The 21,892-nt window shown below is 41.4% G+C and overlaps 1 protein-coding gene across 3 annotated transcripts; it reads left to right on the forward strand.

Annotated features, from left to right (window-relative positions):
• Positions 1-336: 336 nt before the first annotated feature.
• Positions 337-21,694, forward strand: fli1rs (Fli-1 proto-oncogene, ETS transcription factor-related sequence). Of its 3 annotated transcripts, none has more exons than XM_037074717.1 (10): positions 337-354; positions 8,742-8,947; positions 10,449-10,615; positions 15,238-15,441; positions 17,494-17,577; positions 18,662-18,730; positions 18,896-18,958; positions 19,887-19,934; positions 20,173-20,259; positions 20,624-21,694. In XM_037074717.1, exons 1-10 carry the CDS (start codon positions 337-339, stop codon positions 21,145-21,147), a joined length of 1,470 nt encoding a protein of 489 aa, XP_036930612.1. In that variant the 3' UTR covers positions 21,148-21,694. The 3 variants fall into 3 exon arrangements, with proteins under 3 accessions (XP_036930612.1, XP_036930614.1, XP_036930613.1); XM_037074718.1 differs by lacking the exon at positions 337-354 and adding an exon at positions 500-940; XM_037074719.1 differs by lacking the exon at positions 20,173-20,259 and having other exon boundaries at positions 20,624-21,147.
• Positions 21,695-21,892: the final 198 nt, after the last annotated feature.

A 21,892-nucleotide genomic window follows, 5' to 3' on the forward strand; every position in this document is an offset into this window, starting at 1 on the left:
ACTTGCTGTTGTTGTTTGTGCCTCTGAGCGCAGCAATCAGTCGGTTTCATGAGAAGCAGCTCACAGTGACTTCACTTCCCAATTTAGAGAGAGAGAGCGAGAGAGCAAGAGAGAGAGAGAGAGAGAGAGAGAGGGGGGGGAGAAAAAAAAACCTTGCCATCCGGTTATGGTCTGTGAGCAGAAAAAAAAAAAAAAAAATTGTAAGTGCAATGGTTTGCGACATAGAGCCAATGCACCCCTGCATGCATTGAAGCGAGGCTAGAAGGCTGAATTAGCTGCGACTTTTAATCCCCCCCAAATAAACGACTAAATGACAAAGACTGCGAGGCTGCTGCAATGGACTGTACGATAAAGGTACGTGTGTTTTTTGACGCTTTTTTAGCGCCGCTGCTGCTGGAACATGACAGGCGGCCACCCACACCAGAGTCTGCTGAGTGAGAGAGTCGAGGCGGTGATGCGAGCTCCCCACTCTTTCCTTCTTGTACAAAATTTCCTCTTCCTTCCCGTTCGTGGTTGTATGTCGGCTCTATAATAACACAACTAACCACTACATCTTTACGCTCAGATAAAAAACACTAATTGGTGGCCGGCTTTCACGCGTGAGAGAGGGTCTCCAAACGCGCGCGTTTCGGGTCTTTTTTTTTTTTTTTTTGGTTTGTTTGTTTTTGTTTTCTCTTTTCGTCTTTCTCTTCTAATCGCTGCGTTTAATCCCCCGCACTATCCACGGACCCGCAAAACGACAGAAAGACAAAACAAAAACATTTAACGCGGTGACGAGCTGCTCTTTTTTTTTTTCTTTAACGAGGATAAGTTAATGAGGGGATGCGGGATTTTATCGGTGCGCACAAGGCAGGTGTCCCTGAAGGCGCCATGGATCAACTTGGACACACCGAGAGCCCGTTTATAAAGAGCAGGAGGATCCATTTCCATCAGTTTGCTGGTATTTCACACTTCATCCTATCATTTCTTAACACCACTTCTTCTTAAAACGAGCGCGCCGCAGGTTTTTTGCGGTGTTGAAGTGTCTTGTCTTCTCAGAAGTGCAGAAATAAACGCCTTCATGTCAGGAATCTGCGCTGAAAAACACTTGTTTTTGATGAAATAACAGATTGTTGCGCAACGACAGAAAAAAGGCAAACTTTTCTTTAATCTGATGACACAAATACAGGCCACATACTCGTGTTATCTTTGAACAGGATGTGCGTCTAATGTGCAACAATAACCTGCCGGCTTTTTATTTATTTATTTGTCTGATCGAGTGTTCTTGCAAACTTCTGAAAAAAAAAACCAAACATCTCTTTAAAATGACGCAATATCATCTCGAAGCTTCTAACTCGGTCATTAACTGTTTATCAAAACGAACCATTTGACATTTCAGCCACAATTTCAACGTTTTTCTTCAGAAGATTAGAAAAAAAAATGGCATTTTAAAAAGCGGGCCTTCGTTAGATTGAGGAACTAATGTTGGGAACCTACTTATTTTTGTTTCTTTACATATATCTTTACCTTTATATTGATGCATTTAGGGCGGTGAAGTCAACACATCCACATTACTGACACGAGAATATGAAAATGAGATGAGAGCAAAAAAAAAAATCTATATTCTGTCCCTTAAACAGTTTATTGTTTTAAATACCGATGCTCTGTTTTAAATGCCACACATGCTTTTTTACGCACAGACGTGATGTTTTTCCTCACGGTACTTTTCTCTGGTAGTCTGTCTCTGCAGATTGTGTGTTTGAGGTTATTTTAAGTATAATTTATGGCTGCAAACGGGAGCACTTGTCAGGTGTCGTTATCTGAACTCAGCAGGCTTCCTGTCTCAAACCTCAGACTTTCCGCACACATTTCCGCTCCGTGGACTAGAAAAAAAAAAAAAAAGACAGAGAAAAATGTCGAAAAGGCAACAAAGCCTCGACAGAAAGCAACGAAGTGGACGAACTGAGGCGTTGCATTGTTTCAAGTCGACGCTGTCCGCTCACAGGCAGCGGAGGCCCCGGGTGGTGGTGGAGGCCCCGGGGCCTCTGCCTGAGTGTCTGCGGCCCGCTGAGGCCTCCGCGCTGCCTGCCAGGCTCCGAGCTGTGAAAACCGCACCGTTTGTTTGTGCAGCAGAAGAAAAAAAACGCGCAGCTGCTCAGGACTTTGCAAAATCAGCTTGCCTTAACTTTTACTTCTGCTTTCTGACACTTTTTCTCTGACATGGCGAGCACACAGGGCCGTGCCTCTCTGCGCAACGTGATCTGTTACCCCCCCCCCCCACCACACACACACACACACACACAGTGATGGACAGTCATGCTAACTTTCATACTTAAAAAAATAAACAGTGTTTAAAAAAAAAGTCCAGATCAGCACAACAAATCACAAATACACATTACTATTAATTTGAAAGTCTGCATTTACAGTCCTACTTTAAGGAATCAGTTCGCTCACAGAATGAAAGCTCAGTCAGTAGCTGCTCGCCTGCATGCTGATGGAAAGTCAGATCAAGTCTACAAAACACTTCTGGAGCTTCACAACAAAATACAGTTGCAGCATAAAAACCCAAAATGGCTCCATACCACTCATGTGGCACCAGTTTCCAGTGAAGCCCCGAGATCCCAAATGGATATAAAAACATGTTATTTACACCCCTGAGGCGCAGCTGAGCTCGTGCGCCCACTTCAGACAGGGTGCATGCTAACAGTTTTAGCTTAGCAGCTACAGAGTAGCTTTTAAAAGGGTGTAAAAACATCTTTTCAGTTCAGTTTGGCATCTCAGAACTTCAGGAGCCATTTTACGTTTTATTCTGTTGCTGTTTTTTTTTTTAAGTTTTAAAACAAATCTGCTGCCACCTCAGTAGTTCAGGAGAAAGCTGCAACACAGTTTTGTTGTGAAGCTCCAGAAACGGTTTGTGGACCACCTGACTCTCCATCGACATGAGGGAGAGAAGATAATGGCTGACTTTTTCCATTTTGGGGTGAACTGTTCCTTTAACACGGCCAAAACTGCCTGAAGGAATCATCTTCAGCTGCAGGTGAGATTATTATTGTACCAAAATATGTCATGAAATTCACCGCTGTGTGCAAAACTGAGTTCATTTATCGGCCGTATAATTGGTGCATGCAACAGAAAAGCTGTTAACCACATCCTTGGTTGCAGTTTAGGACAGTGGTTCTCAACCTTTTTGGCTTGTGACCCCTTTAAATGAAGCTGTGTGGCTCTTACAACCTCACAGGCTGCAGGGCTGTAAAAAGTACCCAGAAGTCAAACTTGAGTGAAAGTTAAAAAAAAAAAAAGATGTGCTGAATTATTAATTTGGTTAAAGTCAAAGTCACACATTTGAATAGTGATTGAGCCAAAGATTTGAAGTCTGTCGGATTAAAATGTACAAATGTAGGTAAACTCAGACATTCAGCAGTTTACTCATTGTAGAAATCAGTGTTTTTTTTCTTATCCGTTTGACTTTAAAATGAGATATTTAAAAATGTTATGCTACAAAGAAACTGGTCACTAAAGTTGTTGAATAAAAGCAGAGGAGTAAAATGAACAACACTTGCCTCCATAATGAAGCGAAGTGGAAGTATAAAAAAAAAGAAAATGGAAACACTCAGGTAGCACAGTACTCGAGTACATGTAGTTCGTTACGTTCCATCACTGCAGGTGTTCACCTGTTGTGACCAATCGAAGAGCTCGTTTTGTTTTATCTGAATATTTTTCAGAGGTATAGAGACGAGAAATAATCCGTTCATTTACCAGAGTTCTCAAAGATGAAATGGAAATCTATAAAATATCTTTAAAAAAAATAAAATAATTCTGCTTCGGTATGTTGCAAATCTTTTCTTTGCAACTCCTCACACTGATGCTTCAACCTGTTGGAACGGTGAGCAGTGAAACAACAAACAGAAAGTAAATCAGCAGAGGTGTTCTGATCATTGATTTTTTAAAACACAGATCTGAAGTTTTAAGCCTCTCAAACGAGAGAGCTGGCTGCTTTTTCATTATAAACTGTATATGTTTTTTTGGGGGGAGGACGTTTGTTAGACAGAACAAAACATTTGATGACATCACATCGGCCTAAAGAAGATTTTTCACTGTTTTACAAACCAAAACATCAGTAAGAAGTCACCAAAAGTCACGCTTGAATAAGAGTAACAATAAAGTGCTTGAGCAAAAAGCTAAGTAAAAGTGATCAATAAATATACTCATACTATAGTTTAATTACTGGATTCAACATTAAGTTTTTTTTTTCTGTTTGTTGGTGTTTTTTTTAAATAAGATTAAACTGGTGAAAATGAAAATAATATGTTATATAATGTTATTTGCAGCCACTGTGACCACATGTGGTTCCCAAAGTGGCTCCAGCCAGGCAACACAAAGAATATATTAGATTGTTAATTAGTGATGAATCGATTGAAAGTTAGTACAATCACAGTCAAACTACATGAAGTCTAGTAAAAAAACAACAAAAAAAAACTTGAGACCTGAGAGCCACTGATCTCTGAAACAGGGATAACACCCTCCATGTGTGTCTCATAGCATGACCTTCATCTCAGATCATCAGATTGTGTTGTAACAACCCCCTTTATTCTACTAAAACACACTAGGAAAATATATAAAAATACATGTAATACACGGTGGATTTAGAATAGAATAGAATAAAATAGAATTACTTTATTGATCCCAGACTGGGAAATTATATAAATGGATTTTATTAGCTGGATTTTATTTTATAAAGAGATGAGCAGTGTGAGCGTCCATGTTGTAAACAGCCTGTAATCACGCTCTAAGTTCTTGGTTTGGGCAAGACTGCATGATGCAACCCCGCAGAGCTGCTGACTTAAAGCTATGTCAAAAGTTTCCATGCCTGCCTGCCTGCACGCTCTCACATCGAGTGAAGCAGGTTGTTTACTATCAAGCTGAACGCAAGCGGTGTAAAAGTTTAGGGACATCGAGGCACACGGCAACGTCAAACCTCGAGAAGGTCATGTTGTTTTTTTTTTTTTTTAAAGTTGTTTTGTGTCACTGAGCAACAGGCTGAAACACATTGAACAGGAAGTCAGTTGTGGCATTAGCGGTCAGGCCGCATTTTGGTATATTTGTATCAGTGTGCAGAGGAGAGAAAAAGAAAGAGAGGGAGAGAGCGCAGGGGGGGGAGATAAAGAAAGAGCGGGAGTGCGAGCTTGTGGTTGTGAAAGCATGAGCTTGTCACTGAATGTACCAAATGCGAAAAGCGGCTGCGAGTCACGATTATATCAACAGTTTGAGCGTCGCGCTCCCCCAAAAACCTTTATAGAAAATCAGCTTTAACCACGACTTACAACCATTCACTAACATGTCTTCTCATGAGAATCTGCAGTTGGTTGCCAGTCGGTCGCCTGTTTCACTTCTGCACAGAGACAAAAAAAACAAAAAAAAAAAACAGGGCCTCTGGAGCCACTCGGTGTGAGAGGAAGACTGGGGGAGAGAGCGAAACAAAGCAGAAATAAAACAAAGCAATCAGCTGAAGGAGAAAAAAACGGAAAACATTTTAGCTTCCAGCTAGCGCACAAAATCAGATATCGGCCGTCTAAAACTGTGGCACCTACGTCGCTCGGAGCCCTTCGTTTACAACAAGAACATTTCTGTTTTTATTGATGAACTGTGTTTCACATTTAAAGGGGAACAGGAAAGGGGGAAGTCGTACAAAGCCTCTTGTGGCTACAGAGGGAGCTCCTGAAGTCTGAAGTCTGGGCCTGAAGACTTACATGTTTAAAAAAGAAAAAAAAAATCAGTTTTCTTGGTTAGAAAGTAGAAGAGGAAGCATTTTCTATTCAGTCATCACTCATAATATGATAAATATAAACTTCACAGTGTAAACAGTCAGCGGGGAGTGCTGCTGCGAATGTGAAAGAGTAGTGTCAAGCCTTTTGCGGCTCAAGAGGAAGCTGCATGCAATCTGATAAACTTGCCTCCAGCGATCCTGCTCAGTGGTTAAGGTGCATTGTGGGTAATGTAGGCGCCAGATTTTGTGAATTAAGAATAAAACGATGATGTCTGTGGCTCTGCTGGATCGATTCTGCACATTTGTTTTTATTAAACCGTCACAATGAGTCCAAGAGTGTCACAGCAGGTCAGTGCTGGACCAGCGGGGCCCCCTGCATTACCCACAATGCAGTGGCCACTGAGTGACATCACTGGAGGTTAGGGTTAGGCGTCCTCTGGAGCCACAAAACATTTTGAATAAAATGCTTTTTTCACAATAGTACCAACGCCATTTCTGCGCTCTGCTAAATTAAATGGAGATGAAATTATCTAACGGTGCAGCTCTTCTGGACTTTCCATGTGTTATCAGACCAAGTGAATCAAATTATGATAGTCAGAGTCATTTCGTTGGGGTTGTGAGGCTTCCACAGCACTAGCTAAAGGCGTTGACGTAAGCTTTGCTCTCCTCCTCAGGGTCTGTTTTCAATCTGAACTAGACTGTTGCCCAACTAGTTGTATTCTTGGTAATATAGGCGGCGATGTTTTCATTCAAAATTATTCTACGACATGTTTCGATATGTTTTTTATCAACGTTGTCCTTAAATCTTGAGCAACTGCGTGATATTTGTTTCATGTAAAATCAAATAATGTGTGTCATTCTAGACCAGCGTACCTGGGACCACCTAGTTCATGTCATGGAGTTTCTTTATTAAATGATGTAAAAACTTCTATCAAATTTGTGGGATGTTGAAAAATCCTATAGCCTCTTCCCCAAATACTTTTTAAGTTATGATTTTGTTTGAGCCTTCTTTGTTTGAGTATTCAAGGCATTACTTCTCACTAGATTGGGTTGAAATTTACAATAGACATCCAAGAAACCCTCCGGATAATTTACAACATGTGTTCATTAAATAGTTGTTTGGTTTTACATTAATTACTTTTTCTTGAGAAAACCAATGACATGAACTGGAAAAAGCTCTGAAGTCAGGGTGAGTTGGCATATGACCCTAAAATTATTTGCCTGCTTCCTTTGAAATAAAACAGAAAGGGCGTATGCACGGCAGCGGCAGGCTGCTGAAATCCCACACACTGACTTCTATATCAGTTTGTCTGCAGCCTCGAGGAAATACCAAACTGTGTGCCATGCATTAAGATGTGGTGCACAATGCTCAAGCAACAATTGAGCTAAAAAAAACACACACACACAGGCAAAAAAAAAAAAAGAGAGAGAGAGAGAAGACAAACAATGCAAAGGCGGCACTTCAATCAAGGCTGTACTCTTCTTGCTGTCCAATGAACCCGACCCCCTCTCCTCCTCTGACCACCACAGGACTTTAGGGTTGTTTTCCAGCTTTAAAATGACCCACATTTTTACACCGTGCCCCCCTCCTCCACCATTTCCTCTCCCTCGGCCTGTGCCAAAAGGTTCCTCTGCACATGGCGGCCAGGTTTCCTGTAGGCCACTGAAAAAGCCCAGCACTGACGTACGAGGCCCAAAGACAATGCTCAGCTCCTCTAAACAAACACGCACTTGCACCCACTCAGATGGCCGCGGTCGCATCGCGCATGCAACACGGTTAATTTGAGCAGCAGACAGAACAACAGGTCCAGTGGATGAAAGTGCCATCTTAGGGCGGCGGTGAGGCCTCGCTGTAGGTGCTGAACACAGGAAGACGGACTTAAATCTCAATTAGACTCCACCTTGAGCTGACACCCCTCCCCCCCTGCTGCAACCCTAACGACAAAATAAAACTGTGGTTAAAGATGCTGATGCTCTTAAAGATAAGACGCTATTTCTGAACCGTTTGCTTGCCATTTCACTCCTGGGTATCCTTGACGACCTCTCATTTCTCTAGTGTGTTTAAACACACAATCACGTATCAATCACAGGGCAGTCAACGCTGAATTTTAAACAATTCTGTGTGCGCTTTTGTGCGTGGGAGGCTAGAGGAGAAAAAGAAGCACGTGCCATTTTGAATCTTGAGTGAAGACGAAATGGTCCCTGCTCTCAAAATCTGAGAGCAACTCACTGACGCCAAAAATATTCTCTCTTAATAGTTTTGTGGTATGAAATGTCAGGAAATGGTGAAAACTGTTGATCAGTGTTTCCAGCAGCCCAACATGACGTCCTCAAATGTCTTGTTTTTGTCCACAGTTGAAAGATTTTGAGTTTACTGTCAAATGTTAAATGTTCAAAGGTTAAAATCAGATACCGAGTGAACTAACTATTTTTCGCGTGGGATCTAAGAACTACTCTAGTCGTGAGAGATGAAAAATAAATAAAAAGATAAGAAACATCACACATCTTTTCTTAAATCATAAACACATGAGAGAAAACAATTCAGAGCAGATTGAGATCTTCTGATAACCAGAGGTGTTTTTTTCTCACTTGCCTCTCAGGGTTTTCCGTATATCAGCATTTTGCCTCTGAACAAGACAACACAATAGGTATTTCTTGCAGTTGTGGTGAATATCTTTAGCAGATATGATATAGTAGATTTCCTGTCCTTGCTTTTATTCTATTCCTGCAAACTATGATAATTGATTTTGTTGAAGCTTTAGATTATATTTTCCTTTTTACACGACTTCAGATGTCTTTCAGTCTATGAGGTCCACTCCTGAAGCTCATACACAGACTTTCACACTTTCATAACAAGGTTAGACCCTTGTTCATGTTTCCCTGAAGCATCTCAGTTGGAATAAACTGAGTCTGTACGTGGAAAAAAACAGACAGTTTCCACAGGTTGTGACCCGGCGCATTAATGGCAGACGCTGACCGCTGTGGCTCTGTTGGACAGGAAGCGCTGTCCGTGGTGAGTGAGGATCAGCCCATATTCGAGTCGGCCTACTCCGCAGCCCCGGCCATGCACATGAAGACCGAGATGACGTCGCCCGGAGCGTTCAGCCAGGCCTCCAAGCAGAGTCCCGAGCCCACCGAGCCGGAGTGGGTGGGGCCGCCGGCGCAGAATCCTGGGAAAAGAGCCGAACACGTCAATGGAACCAGGTGAGTCAGGTCAGGCCGAGGCCACAGGGGAGCCACGGGTTCCCGGATTATCTGACTGTAGATTAGTGACGATCAGTGTCAGCATTCTGGGATTTTCCAGACCGTGAGAATGATTCTTGTAAAACCACATTTCTTTATCAAAAATCTCACTCAGTATCCATAGAGGTATTTTTTTGTTCACTTACCAAAAGCAGCCATGTCTCACCTGTTGTTCAACAATATCACATCAAATATTGTCAAATATATTGCAATATAATTACTGTAATTTCTATAGAAAATTCATGTAAATCCGAGTTAATCTATGACTTTCTTTACTCTGTGTTTTGTCTCCTTTTCAGTTAATAAATTACACCGTAAACACGAGTATAAGTAGGCAGAGAAAGAGTCTGTAAACATAACTAATAACACACAAAAAGAACAGTTACACTGAGCTGGAATATTCACGCCATATTATCTTAAATGTATTAATAACACAAGTCACAGTTATCCTCGACTTAAAGGAACAGTTCACCCAAAGTTTCTGGCGCTTCACAGCAAAAACAGCGCTGCCACGTTCTCCTGAACAACTGAGGTACACGAGGACTTCTTTTAAAACGTAAAACACAAAATGGCTCCATACGGCTCGTCAAGTGTCACCCGCAGAGATAATGATGCCCTGAGATCGCACATCATTTTGATGATTACACTCTCGACGTGCAGTCGAGTTTGTGCACCCACTTCAGACGGTGAGCGCAGTAATGCTTACAGCGAAGATTTAAGCTTGTAAAGGGGTGTAAATAATGTCATTACACATCAGTTTGGGATCAGTGGGATCTCTGGAGCTGTATGGAGCCATCTTGTGTTTGATCTATTACCTTTTAAAACACGTCCCCATCCACTTCAGTCATTGAGGGGAATGCTACAACACTTTTTTTTTTCTGTGAAGCTCCACACATGGGGGTGAGTAAATAATGACTGAATCTCTGTGGATGAACTTTTCCTTTGAGTGGGACTTTAAATACAGGACTTTTAATGGTAATGATGAATCTTTATATTGTCGCGTTGGTAAAAGGATCCAAGTGGTGTTTGTTTCAGTGGTTTTTGAAGGAATAATCACCTAAATTTAACTCCTCGTGGGTGGAAGTATCACAACTCATCTCAAAACTACTTTGTGCCTTGCAGACCATTTTAATCCAGTGACCGCTTTGCTTTCAACAAGTTTCAAACTCATATTCAGCTGCTAGTCTTCACAGACCTTTTTCCACTCGTGTCGGTGCAAAACAGTTTGGGTGTAAATTTATCTCCTGACACCTACAGATACCAGCAAACACTGAGAGGAAATAAACTTGCACACCAGCTAAAACTGTGAAATCTTTGGGCAATGCCACAGATTAGCAGCCGCAGTCAACAAAGTGATGGCTGTTCTAATTGAACAACGTTTACGAGCTGTATCAGATAATCTATTGATCGAATTCCTCTACACTTTTCAAGCCACGAAGTGATTGCTTCTTCTCCGTTATAGCCGTGGGTCCCCTGTGGATTGCAGCGTCACCAAGCGCTCCAGACACATGAGCAACGAGGGGGCCCCGATGCCGTACCAGACCTCGTACCCGGAGCCTCGCGTCAGCCCCCAGACGGCCACCCCGCCCAGCAGCGCCACGGAGGAGAAGAGGGTCATCGTGCCTGCAGGTGAGCTGAGTCACTCGATCACCCCCCGTCATCGCGCAAGACCGTCATAATCATGAGACACTTACCCAAGAGCTGGCACACAGACTGTTGCACAACTGAATTACATATGGGCACCGCGTGTGTTTGTGTATCCAACCTCTCCTTCCCCAAAACTACAAATCTCTAGAGAGCCACAGATGAAAACAACGGCACGTTTGTGTGTGTCTATTTTCCTCTTCTTCTCTTTTTGTGACACTAAGAGGCTGTTTTTACATTCATCGCTCAAAGTGTAAAATTTTCTCCGAGCTCAGTGGCAATCAGATTTTACGAAGGCCGGCCTGCGAGCGTCACAAAATAGTTCCAGTCCAATATTCAGCCGACACAAGTGTGAAGCTGAAACTTGAAGCCTTCCAGTGCACAGATACTGAGAATGGACTTGGGAGTGAAGAAGGAGATATCTTGTGTTCAGTAATAAAAATGAATGAAATGTGTATTCTTGAGTCTTTCACGAGGGAGAAGGAGTAGGTGCAATTTTGAGGACATTGTCTGATGTTGTAAGCACAGTTTTATTTCGGCACACAATAGAGAATTGATGTGTGGCTAACAGCACGTATTTAGAGTGAACGCTATTTAAAAAGTGTGAAGTCTTATGTGTTAAATTAACTCTGACATTGACGGAAAAAGAGAGCAGGACCGGACGTGTGACGAGCTGCTGAGGACATTCTCATTATGAATCGTTCTGCTTCCTGTGGCGACATCTGAGATCTCATTAGTGAGTTTATTCTCTGGCAATGAGAGGGATTTTCATAACCCCGCATGGACTTTAATAAACTGCCTTTCTTTCAATGAATGAAACTGTGTAGCCAAAGCCTGTTTTACAGTAGCTCATTCCACTATGGCCCTTTACTGCAGGGCTGCTGGATCTGTTACTGCAGTCAGGAGGCCATAAAGTACTGAGAGACGGACTAAAGCACTGATGGTTGTGGTCTTTTCCAGGGATTTGTTATAATATGAAGAAGAAATAACAAGCATCATATTTTAAATCAGGAAGACAAACACAGATTTTCCTTCAGTTTAATATATAGACTTGTGACAACGTAAAAAAAATAGAGCCTGACTGATATATTGTTCGGCAAATATTCTTTGTTTTACAGAATATTAAGTTGAAAAGACACAGGGTTGTAATGTATACGTGTTGTGTCAGTGCTCTTCATTTTGGACAGCACTGAATTCCCATCAGCATTGAATTGTCTGTTTTACGTTGACGTTTTTTCAGAACCAATGACGAAAATGAAAATCTGCGTATCAGAATTTTAGTAGTATTTCCTTTTCATCTGCGTTTATTTCATAACTTCAGTTCCTGGTTACTTTGCAAACTCAGATTATTCAGCGTTGATAGGCTCTTGATTGTGACGTGTTACCAATCAGACAGTGTTTTGGGTCGGAGACATCGAGTGGTATATCAGTCCATCTTTAAATCTAACTGGACAAAATAAAACCTGGTATTGCTGAGCATCGGCCCTGATAATCAGAATATAAGAATCGTTTTATTCAGCGAGATCAGCATCGGCCTCAAAACTCCAGAATCGGTCAGGCTCGAAACAAACAGTGAGGACGCGTCATTGATTTAACGATGATTGAGGGAAAACGTGTCCAAAAAACCTCCTCTGCTTTCAAACTATTGCAACAGTTGCAACTGTGAGCGCAGTGGGTTTCCCTTTTTTTCATGCAGAGGAAAATCACTGACATACAGTGAGGAGTAAACACAGCGGTGTGTCATTACTGTCTCGGTAGTTACAGTCAAGGTTTAGACCGTCTCCCGTGTTGAGTCTATCTCACTCTCTCAATGAATCAGCCGTCCAAACATTTACAACCTATCCTGATGACAAACTTCACGTTGTCTGTCCTGCACATTTCCCATATTGTTATCCTCCTTTGAGACTCATCGTAAACTGTAAGCAGGTTGGAGCGTGGTGTGTGTTTGTGCGCAGTGAGTCAGGGTTTGGTGCAATCCCACTTCAGCAGACGTGCAGTGGACGATTTTAAAATTCAGCCCTGTGAAATTCGTCAATGAGTCACCAGCGCTCAGTTATTCGGCTTCATAATACACGGATGTTGCATCACAGCGGCATGTGTTAACCAAGGACAATCAGGACCTGAGGGTGTGGCGACTAAAGCTCCTGCCTAATATTACGGGCAATTTACAGTCATTGTTTGCTACTGGAAGTGAGCTCGCCTTCCTGAAATCAGACTGGGGATATATTTTAGTGCCATAAAAAGACACGGCGATGAATATCGACGTAAAATTACCCGTTATTAAAAGCTTACGCATGTTTCTCGTACACATTTTTATTTTTTTGCCAAGTACTACATACAAGTAAATATGTTCTCTTTTTTATTTTATAATAATTTATTATAATAGAGGAATCTTAGAAACATAAGCAGGGTGGAAATGTAAAACTGCTCAATATCAGCCCTGTTTTTTTAGAAATTCAGATTATTTTAACACTAATAGGTTAATCTTGTAGGCTGGGATATCTTTAAATCAGTTATGATATGAAATAAATATTTTTCCCTTATTGAAATATCTTTAAAAGCTCCAGCTCAGATTTTACCTTAAGAATTCACAGTAATGATAATGTCACCTTATATATCGAAAACATGAATTAAAATAGTGTGTTTTCTCTCTTTTTTGGCAAATAAATTACACTCAGAGTGTCTTTAACCACAGCTGTACAGAAGTGTTTTTAAAAATAGTATAATTAAATTCTTTCCCCTTTATTTTCTGGCGGATGTTGACGAGTGTCGAAGTGCTTGACAGCCACCTACTATAACGAAACAACACTGGAAAGTAATGAAATGAATGAGGAGGCGACGTGTCAATTAAATTTGATCATTAATGTATTCATATTTTGTTTCTATGACTCCCGTCCTCTATACAGCAAACATGCAAAACCATTTAAGTCTAATGTAATTAACATTTAATGTGATGAACTTTTAATCCACTATTAGGAACATGTCACATGTCTAAAGCCTTAACAATTAATTTTTCACAACAGAAATTTTGGAAAATTATGAAGTAATATTCAATATAATATCATTTCCTGGTCCTGGTGCATATAAATAGCGACAGCGCTGTCAAAACCACCACATATAACAAACACATTTCACACTTCTCGTCTTCCCTGACGACCCCTGGGGCCCTCGTCAGTTTAGCTTTATCGGTAATTATTTGTTTACTTCCTGAATCCTGTTACCTTCAGGGAAATCGAGAGAGCAGGTGGTGGCCTGTGGGGAACACAGCAAGTAAAATAAGGAAAACACTAGATAAGAAATGAGACTCTAACTCTTTAAGGCCACAGCTCAACACACACACACAAACAAGACGATGTCAGTTCGTCTGACAGCTGAAAGATGTTTTTTTTTTTTTAAACTGAGAATATGAACGGCACACATGTGAAGTAGGAACTGGTGACCAATGTTTCAGCCATCTGTTTCCACAGCGTGGTTAGACCCAGCCCAACACTCATTTCATAATTAGCATCAAGTATCACAACAGGTACTCTGCTATCGGAGTAGTTTCCGGTGTTACTCAGCACTTTCATGTTCAACAAACAAATCGTGTTCAGATTTCTGTAAGGCGCTCATCTTTTCAAAAAAAAAAAAAAATCTTAAAGATAAAGATTTATACAAGATTTCTGTGTACATAAAAGACTGAACAATACATCCAAACACCAGGTAGCTGAAAGATCTTTTTCATACGCTCATCCAACAAAGTGAAGTATGGAAGCAATCTGGTCTCAGATTTAGTTTCAAATCTGAGTTTATGTTCTCCTCAGACGGTCCAGTTTCACGTGTTTGGAATCGTTCTCCCGACTTGTGTGTGTTCATGAGCTTTTAAGTCGAAAAGTGGAAAATGTGTGCACGAGTACATTTCCTAATTTACCTGACTTCTATCAGGGTCAAGGATAATAAATAACTTTTCTTACTAATCTAGGTCACTGTGTGTGGCTGGTTTCAGACCATATTACACATTAAATGTGAGCAAAAAATTGATATGCAATACATGATTTAATAAAGGTTTCTCAGCCTAAATCAAACATGTATTGTTAGTTGTGTTTTCACCTGTGTTTGTTTGTTGGTTGGCTGGTTTTTTGTTCAGGATTACACCAACAGATTTCCACAAAACTTGGTTATAGGACATGTCTCAGCCCAGAATGAGTTTTTTTCACACATTTCTCACAGAACAATACCCAGATCATGATGCTAAAACAAAAAATCTGTCGTATTTAGGTGGCCAATATCTATAATACAATTTGATGTGTATCTAAATAAAAATCTGGATCTAGCAGATTTAATATGTTTTATTTGATGTTGGATTAGGCTCGGCTGGATTAACAGGGACTTTCTGCAAATTTCTGTATGACTCAGCTTCCTGTTACTTCTACAACTTCCTGTTTATCTGAGCGAGCGCAGCATCCGTTTCAAATTAAAAGTCCAGCTAGTATGTGCCAACTCTCCTCCAGCTAAAAGGTTCAAACACTGTTGCTACAAAGTGAGACACCATGTTATAAATCAGTGTATCTGGAGTCTTTGCTGATCAGTTTTGTGCCTCTCTCTGCTCTCTATCCTCCTGATGTCAGATCCTGAGGTTTGGACTCAGGACCACGTGCGACAGTGGCTGGACTGGGCCATCAAGGAGTACGTCCTGGAGGAGGTGGACGTCATGCTCTTCCAGGCGCTGGACGGCAAGGCCCTCTGCAAGATGACCAAAGACGACATGATGCGTCTCACGTCGGCCTACAACGCAGACATCCTGCTCTCACACCTCGCTTATCTCCGGCAGAGTAAGGCTCGCCTCGTGTCTCAGAAACATCTCTCTCTCCAGCTGATAACATTGTTTAGGTTTTGACAGTGTAAGAACTTCTCATTGTTCTGTAGCCATGAAGTGTTTCACCTGCACGTAAGCAGGATCAGAAAAACAATCAGACATAAGGCGCTTTACTGAAATATGCAGCGCTGAAACAATTCAACAATCAACGGACTAGTGGATGGACTTTAACCTCTTCTTATTTCTGGAAATTCACATAAAATCATCCTGAACACCCGACCCAGTCCAGCCCAAAGTCAGTTAAAGGCTGTTGTTGAATCATTTGGAGTACAGGCAGAGTTTAAGGCTCTCTTGAAAAGTACCAAGTTGGCTTTTTTCCCCCCGAGCTGTTAGAAGCTCTGGCATCAATCTGTAGGATTTTGAACAAACTAAATTATTTATATTGTTCACGCTGCCATTTTTTCAATGCAAAATCGAGCCTGCAGATGACCTGTTACAACCCGAAACACAATGGGGTCCAAATCATATCATCTTACATGATCTAAGTTCTGAGGAAATATTCAGGCGCCTGGTGAAAAGTTTCCATTTAATGACCTCAGAATACTCCCGAATGAGAGTAACAGGGGCAAAAACTCATCACATTTTAATCAACACTAACTTTGTGCAGACAAAATAGTCAAAAACAAGCGTTTTAGTGATGAAGCACTAAAACATTTAGTCGATTTAGCAAAAAAGGGCAAACGGTTGCCAGTTTACACTTTTCAAAAGGGGGAAATTGGCTGCTTTTTCTCTTTTTATTATTGCAAAATTAAATGTTTGGGCTTTTGGACTGTCACTTGGGCAAAAAAAAAACTATGGAGTTTAATTATTGCACTGTTAACAAACAATGCAATCCTTTACAAACACATTTATTGTAGAGATTCAACTGATGTTTATAATACTTATATACTTTCTCCTTTAGAGAAAGAAAAGTGCAAACACTTGGAAGGTGAATAGATGAACCATCTGTCTAGCAACCAATATCCAATAGTAGGAGACTGTACTACATCGAGAAAAGCTTTCAGCTTCCTTCAATGAAATACAATCTCTAGTTTTGTTAAAACTGATGCTGTGGCAGCTGCGCTATCCTCCGGAGCAGCTGCCATCGTTGTTTTCAAATGAGCCGTCGCTCGGTGTCATCACTGATAGGGTCTCATCACAGGAAGCTGATTGGTTCAACAACTGTGTGCTCGACAACAAGAGTGAAGCTTGAAGCCTCCAGATCACATGATCAAAGTATACCATAACCATATTCCATCCAGGTATTAATGGTGTATTCAGTTTAACTGGGAAGTAGCATCAACAGCTGTGAAAGCTGTAGAATATACTTATTATTCACACTTATTCTGTTATTCGAGTCTCATTAAATCAGTTTTACACACTGCACAGTTCAACGTTTACCTGTGGACATGTTGCTCTGGTGGTTCTGTGCATAAAATACCTCGTTATGTGTCGTTATCAACTGGTATCGCTAACGATTGCTAGCAGTGGCCAATCTGACGTGGAACGCGGTCCATTTGGATATGACAGCTCCGATTTTTCCACTTCTGAGCTAAATGGAACACACCACAAAGTCAATCGAGGATGTGGACGAAATAATAGATACACCCGGGAGCTTAGAATGTTTTCTGATGAGGCTCGATGAACATGATGTCATTTGATTCTTAAGTTTGTCAAGTCTTCAACCAAATTTGTGTTGCAGTGGAACCGCTGCTCCTCGTACAATATGTCGTCATGATTCCTGGAACTTGCCGCGTTTCTGACTATCGGAGCATCAGCTACACTTCTGCAAATCACTGTTACAAGTGCAGATAAAAACAGACAGTCACCATGCTCTATGCTGGTTTTCAAGGTAAAATTACAACATCGAAATGACGACAACATCTTAAAATACCACGCAATCCAGCGCTGCAGCAACACCACGTCCTCAGGAGCCCTCAACAGACTCAAGACAACATGTGATGTGAATCCTTGACATTTCTACAGATAATATGATACTGATGATTCTTTTTTTTGGTCTTTTCCGCAGGTAGCCCCACCTTCTCATACTCCACAACTCCCACCAACAACACACCACCACCACCACCACAACCCAGACTACAAGTGAAAGCAGGTGAGATCCTCTGCTCTCCAGGTGGCAGACAAAACAGCAAGAGAGTTTTATAGGGATCGTCGATGGTGTCATTATTTTTAAGCCACATTTATTTCATAACAATGGCTACAAAAATGTCAGAATGTAATCTTGCAGCTACGGGACTCTCAATTAAAACAAAGCAACACGCAAGCAGCATTGGATCATGGGAGTCGTTGTCTTCATGGTAAAGCAAATTCTACAGTTGACTAAAATCGATCTGACTCGGATGTGAATGTTTACGCACAAAACATTTTAAAATCTTCTTCACTTCATGTTTAGTTTTGTTCACTTTCTGACCCTCTCATGGAAGTAACAGCTGGAGGCGACCTAATGAAACACAAACTAAATTTGAACAAATTCAGGGATTTATTTGGGTTTGAATAGTGTTGGAAATGTTCAGAATGATGTCAAGACAACAGAATATAGAACAAAGATCTAGTCGATGTTCAATATTCTACTGCAGAAAAGTCAGATTTTCTATCCTTAAAAGATCACATAAGTATTTTTCTTAAGGATAACTTCCTTTCAGTATTTCCTTACGTCGCCACCATTTCCCATTAGTCATATTGTCCAGATGTCAGATTTTAAAGGGTGTGAATCAAAGCTCAGAATTCAGGATCACATCTCACACCCATTAGAAAAGACAAAACTGCTTGAATGATTTAGGGATTTTAAACATAATGTGTTGAGTTTCAGAACCACGTTGCGTAGTTTCGAGACTCTTGGCACAACAGCGGCCTCAGCTCACAAAACTCTGACGAGTCCAAAACTCAACAGCCAGTTTCAGACAGGAAACAGCTGCACCGGTGCAGGAAACGGGGGGTATGGGTGCCACTCCTGGGACACAATTCACAATCTTGTGGCGACAGGGGTGGCCTGAACAAAAGAACGTCTGCCCAAGAAAACTGTGGGTCATCTTCAAACCCCCCAAAATCTTATTGTCTTGGTCTCCATTCACAGACTTCCTTCCCACCATAAGCCGAACTGTCCGCTTCAAAGCCTTTTTCTTATCCCACGTGTCTGTCGATGTCTGGCCTCATCCTCGTTTTATTTGTGTGCGCAGAGAACACTTTTGATGAGATCAGCCGCAGGAACAGCTGGCCGGCAAACACCATGACTGCAGTGCCAAAAGGTATGACAACAACAAAAAAAAAACATAGGATCATATGAAAGCAGTGAGCGCGATGAATTTTTCCACACGAAAGAGTACTGGTTTAGCAAAAAAAAAAAAACCAGAAAGTAGCCACATCTGAGGATCAAAGTATTTCTCATGAAGCATTTTCCTTTTGATGTGTAGGTCCGTCTATGGAGCATCAACACAGCAACAGAGTCACAGAGCCTGCTCCAAGAATTGTGCAAGGTATGAACTGTTGCTAAGCAGATACAGTGTTCACTGTCTTAGCTCAGCATGTTAGTAGGTCTGGGTAATATAGATAGAGACTGTCTCTTTTGGCGGAAGTGTTGTTTTTTAAAGGCTGCATTACAGTAAAGTTGCATCATTTTACAAACTTACCGCATTGTTCTACTTGTTCTAATATTTTACCCACTTTAAAGCTTTATATCCCCATTACTGATGATCATTCATCAATATTTTGTGGAAGTGCCAAAAGTCATTCAAAAAATATTGTCACAATATTATCGGTCAGAGCATTTAACAAGTACCTTTGAGGAGATACGTCACAATTAAATGTTAATTTTCCGTATTTATTCTGTATTCTTTCTTGAGAGTTGAAAGTAAAACATGCTTAACATAAAAAAGGCTTTTGTGTACTCACAATCTTTTAAATTTTGAATCTTTAAGTCACCAGAATGCAGGAAACAAAGCCTATGAAACTCTCGTCTGCTCTGGTTTCAAAATCCTCTCTTATTTTGAGCTCTCAAGGTTGGCAAGCATGCAAATCTGTCCCACCGACTTCCTTTTCAGTCTTAGGAACCAAATTTCACGTTTTTCACAATAATTTTTCAACTTATGTTCCCCATCTTTGCACCAGCTTTTCTGTCTCTGATCGGTCGACAGTTTCTCCACAGGACGGTGATGTCTGTCAGTGAGCTCAACATCAGGCCCCTTTTTCAATCCCTGTGATTTTGGCTGTGATTTAAACTGCTCACTTCACCAAAATGATAGATACAGAATTATGATGCACGTGAAACAACACTGAAAGATCTTTTATCTTGAAGGCTCTGAAGATGAAAGTTAGGGGAGGTTTGCAAACACAGAGGCTACAAAGATGAATAAACATCTGAAAGAAAAAATGTGAAATTAATGACACGCTCTTTCTTCTTTACAGACCCGTATCAGACATTAGGGCCCATCAGCAGTCGACTAGCCAACCCAGGTAAGAATCTAGACCCCTGAAGATTAAACCAACAAGGATGACACAAATGAGGCCTTTACACTGTCTGCTTTGGCAACACAAGAGTAAAGCAAGCAAGGGCTGGCACACATGCTTTCCAAAACGGAGTAAACATTAAGCAACACCTGTTGTGTCAGCAGAATTGCATCACGCTTACACCAAGACAAAATCGGGCTACCCTCACACCAAAATGACTGTTTGCCCTGCTGTTTCCTCACAGAAGGCCAAGCCCTCAGCTCATCCAAGAACCGAACGGGCAAACAAAGTCCATACAAGCTCCCTGACCCCAGCGCTCACAGGCCTGTGGGTAGGTGTCAGTCACTTCCTCCAAGCCACACAGTGAAAAGGTCACATTTGCTAGAAAAAAAAAAAAAAGCTAACTGAGATGCTAGATGTGCGTCGAGGAAAGAGACTCGTCCACAACAAAATTCATACTTGCTGAGGAGCTGTCCAAGGTACCGGAACAACTGGACTGTAATTTTAAAAAGCTACCTGGTGCTCGTGGCTTGATAATTACACACAGATGATCCTCCACAATGTCAAATATTACAAGTTAAAGAATTAAGATGCAGCTTCTGGTTATTCTGTCCATTTCCTGTCTTTATTTGTGTGAACAGCCAATGATGTCCAGACTAGATTCCTCAACTACTCCTCTTCATTTCTCCTCCCAGGTTCTGGCCAGATCCAACTGTGGCAGTTCCTGCTGGAGCTGCTGTCCGACAGCAACAACTCCAGCATCATCACCTGGGAGGGCACCAACGGAGAGTTCAAGATGACCGACCCGGACGAGGTGGCCAAGCGCTGGGGCGAGCGCAAGAGCAAGCCCAACATGAACTACGACAAGCTGAGCCGCGCTCTCCGCTACTACTATGACAAGAACATCATGACGAAGGTGCACGGCAAGCGCTACGCCTACAAATTTGACTTCCAAGGCATCTCGCAGGCGCACCAGAATCACTCAGCGGACGGGGGGATTGTTAAGTACCAGACTGAGATGTCTTACGTCCAGCCGTACCACAGCCACCAGCCCAAAATGAACTTCATGGGTGGCCATCCTCCACCTATGCCCGTCTCCCCAGGCAACTTTTTCACCCCTCCGTCAACGTACTGGAACTCACCCAACGGCCCCATCTACCCCGGCTCAGCCATGACCAGACATCCCACCACTCACTCCCACCTGAGCTCGTACTACTGAGGACGATGCGTTTCACACCTGAGCAGGATAACACGAGAGAGGAACCCAAACGTGCCAGAAAACATAAGCACGCTCCACCCAGGATGCACCTGAGCTGAACCCTGTCTGACATGAAGGTGATATGACGCTACGGTCTGTTTTTAAAAAGGGCATTATGAAGTTGTCTTTGTCACATTCCTTCTTAAAAATAAACAAAACACAAGGGTAGATCAACTCTGTGATGAACGAAAAGGACTGGTATTATAGTCTTCTAAACATTTTCGTGAATATACTGATAACACACTGTATTAATGGTTATTCAGATTTTATGAAACCAAGTTTATTTTGTAAGTATTCTGTTTAATAGTGCCTGTAAATTCTATAATCATGGCCTTAACTGTTTGAGTGGCATAACTTCTTTTTTTTTTTTAAACTGTTCTTTTCACATTATAGGTCACAACTGCAGTTATCCCATTCACTGACCTGACAAAAATTGTACAGAATGACTCATGTAGCAATATAACATTTACTCATGATGTAAAGCTAATAAATGATGCTTGTACTGATAGCAACTCTTGTAAGTTTTGTCATTTACAGATTCTATATAGAAACTTGGCGTTAAAAGGTTTTTGAGTGATCGCCCCAAAATCCAATATATGTATTTTCCTTTTACCTGTGGTGCTATTTATCCATCTAGACTGTCTTGGTTTGAGTTTTAGAGATATCCACCACAGAAATGTTTACATATTCTCCAAGCTAGAGGAGC

Source organism: Acanthopagrus latus, chromosome 17 (genome assembly GCF_904848185.1).
Source record: "Acanthopagrus latus isolate v.2019 chromosome 17, fAcaLat1.1, whole genome shotgun sequence".
NCBI lineage: Eukaryota > Metazoa > Chordata > Actinopteri > Spariformes > Sparidae > Acanthopagrus > Acanthopagrus latus.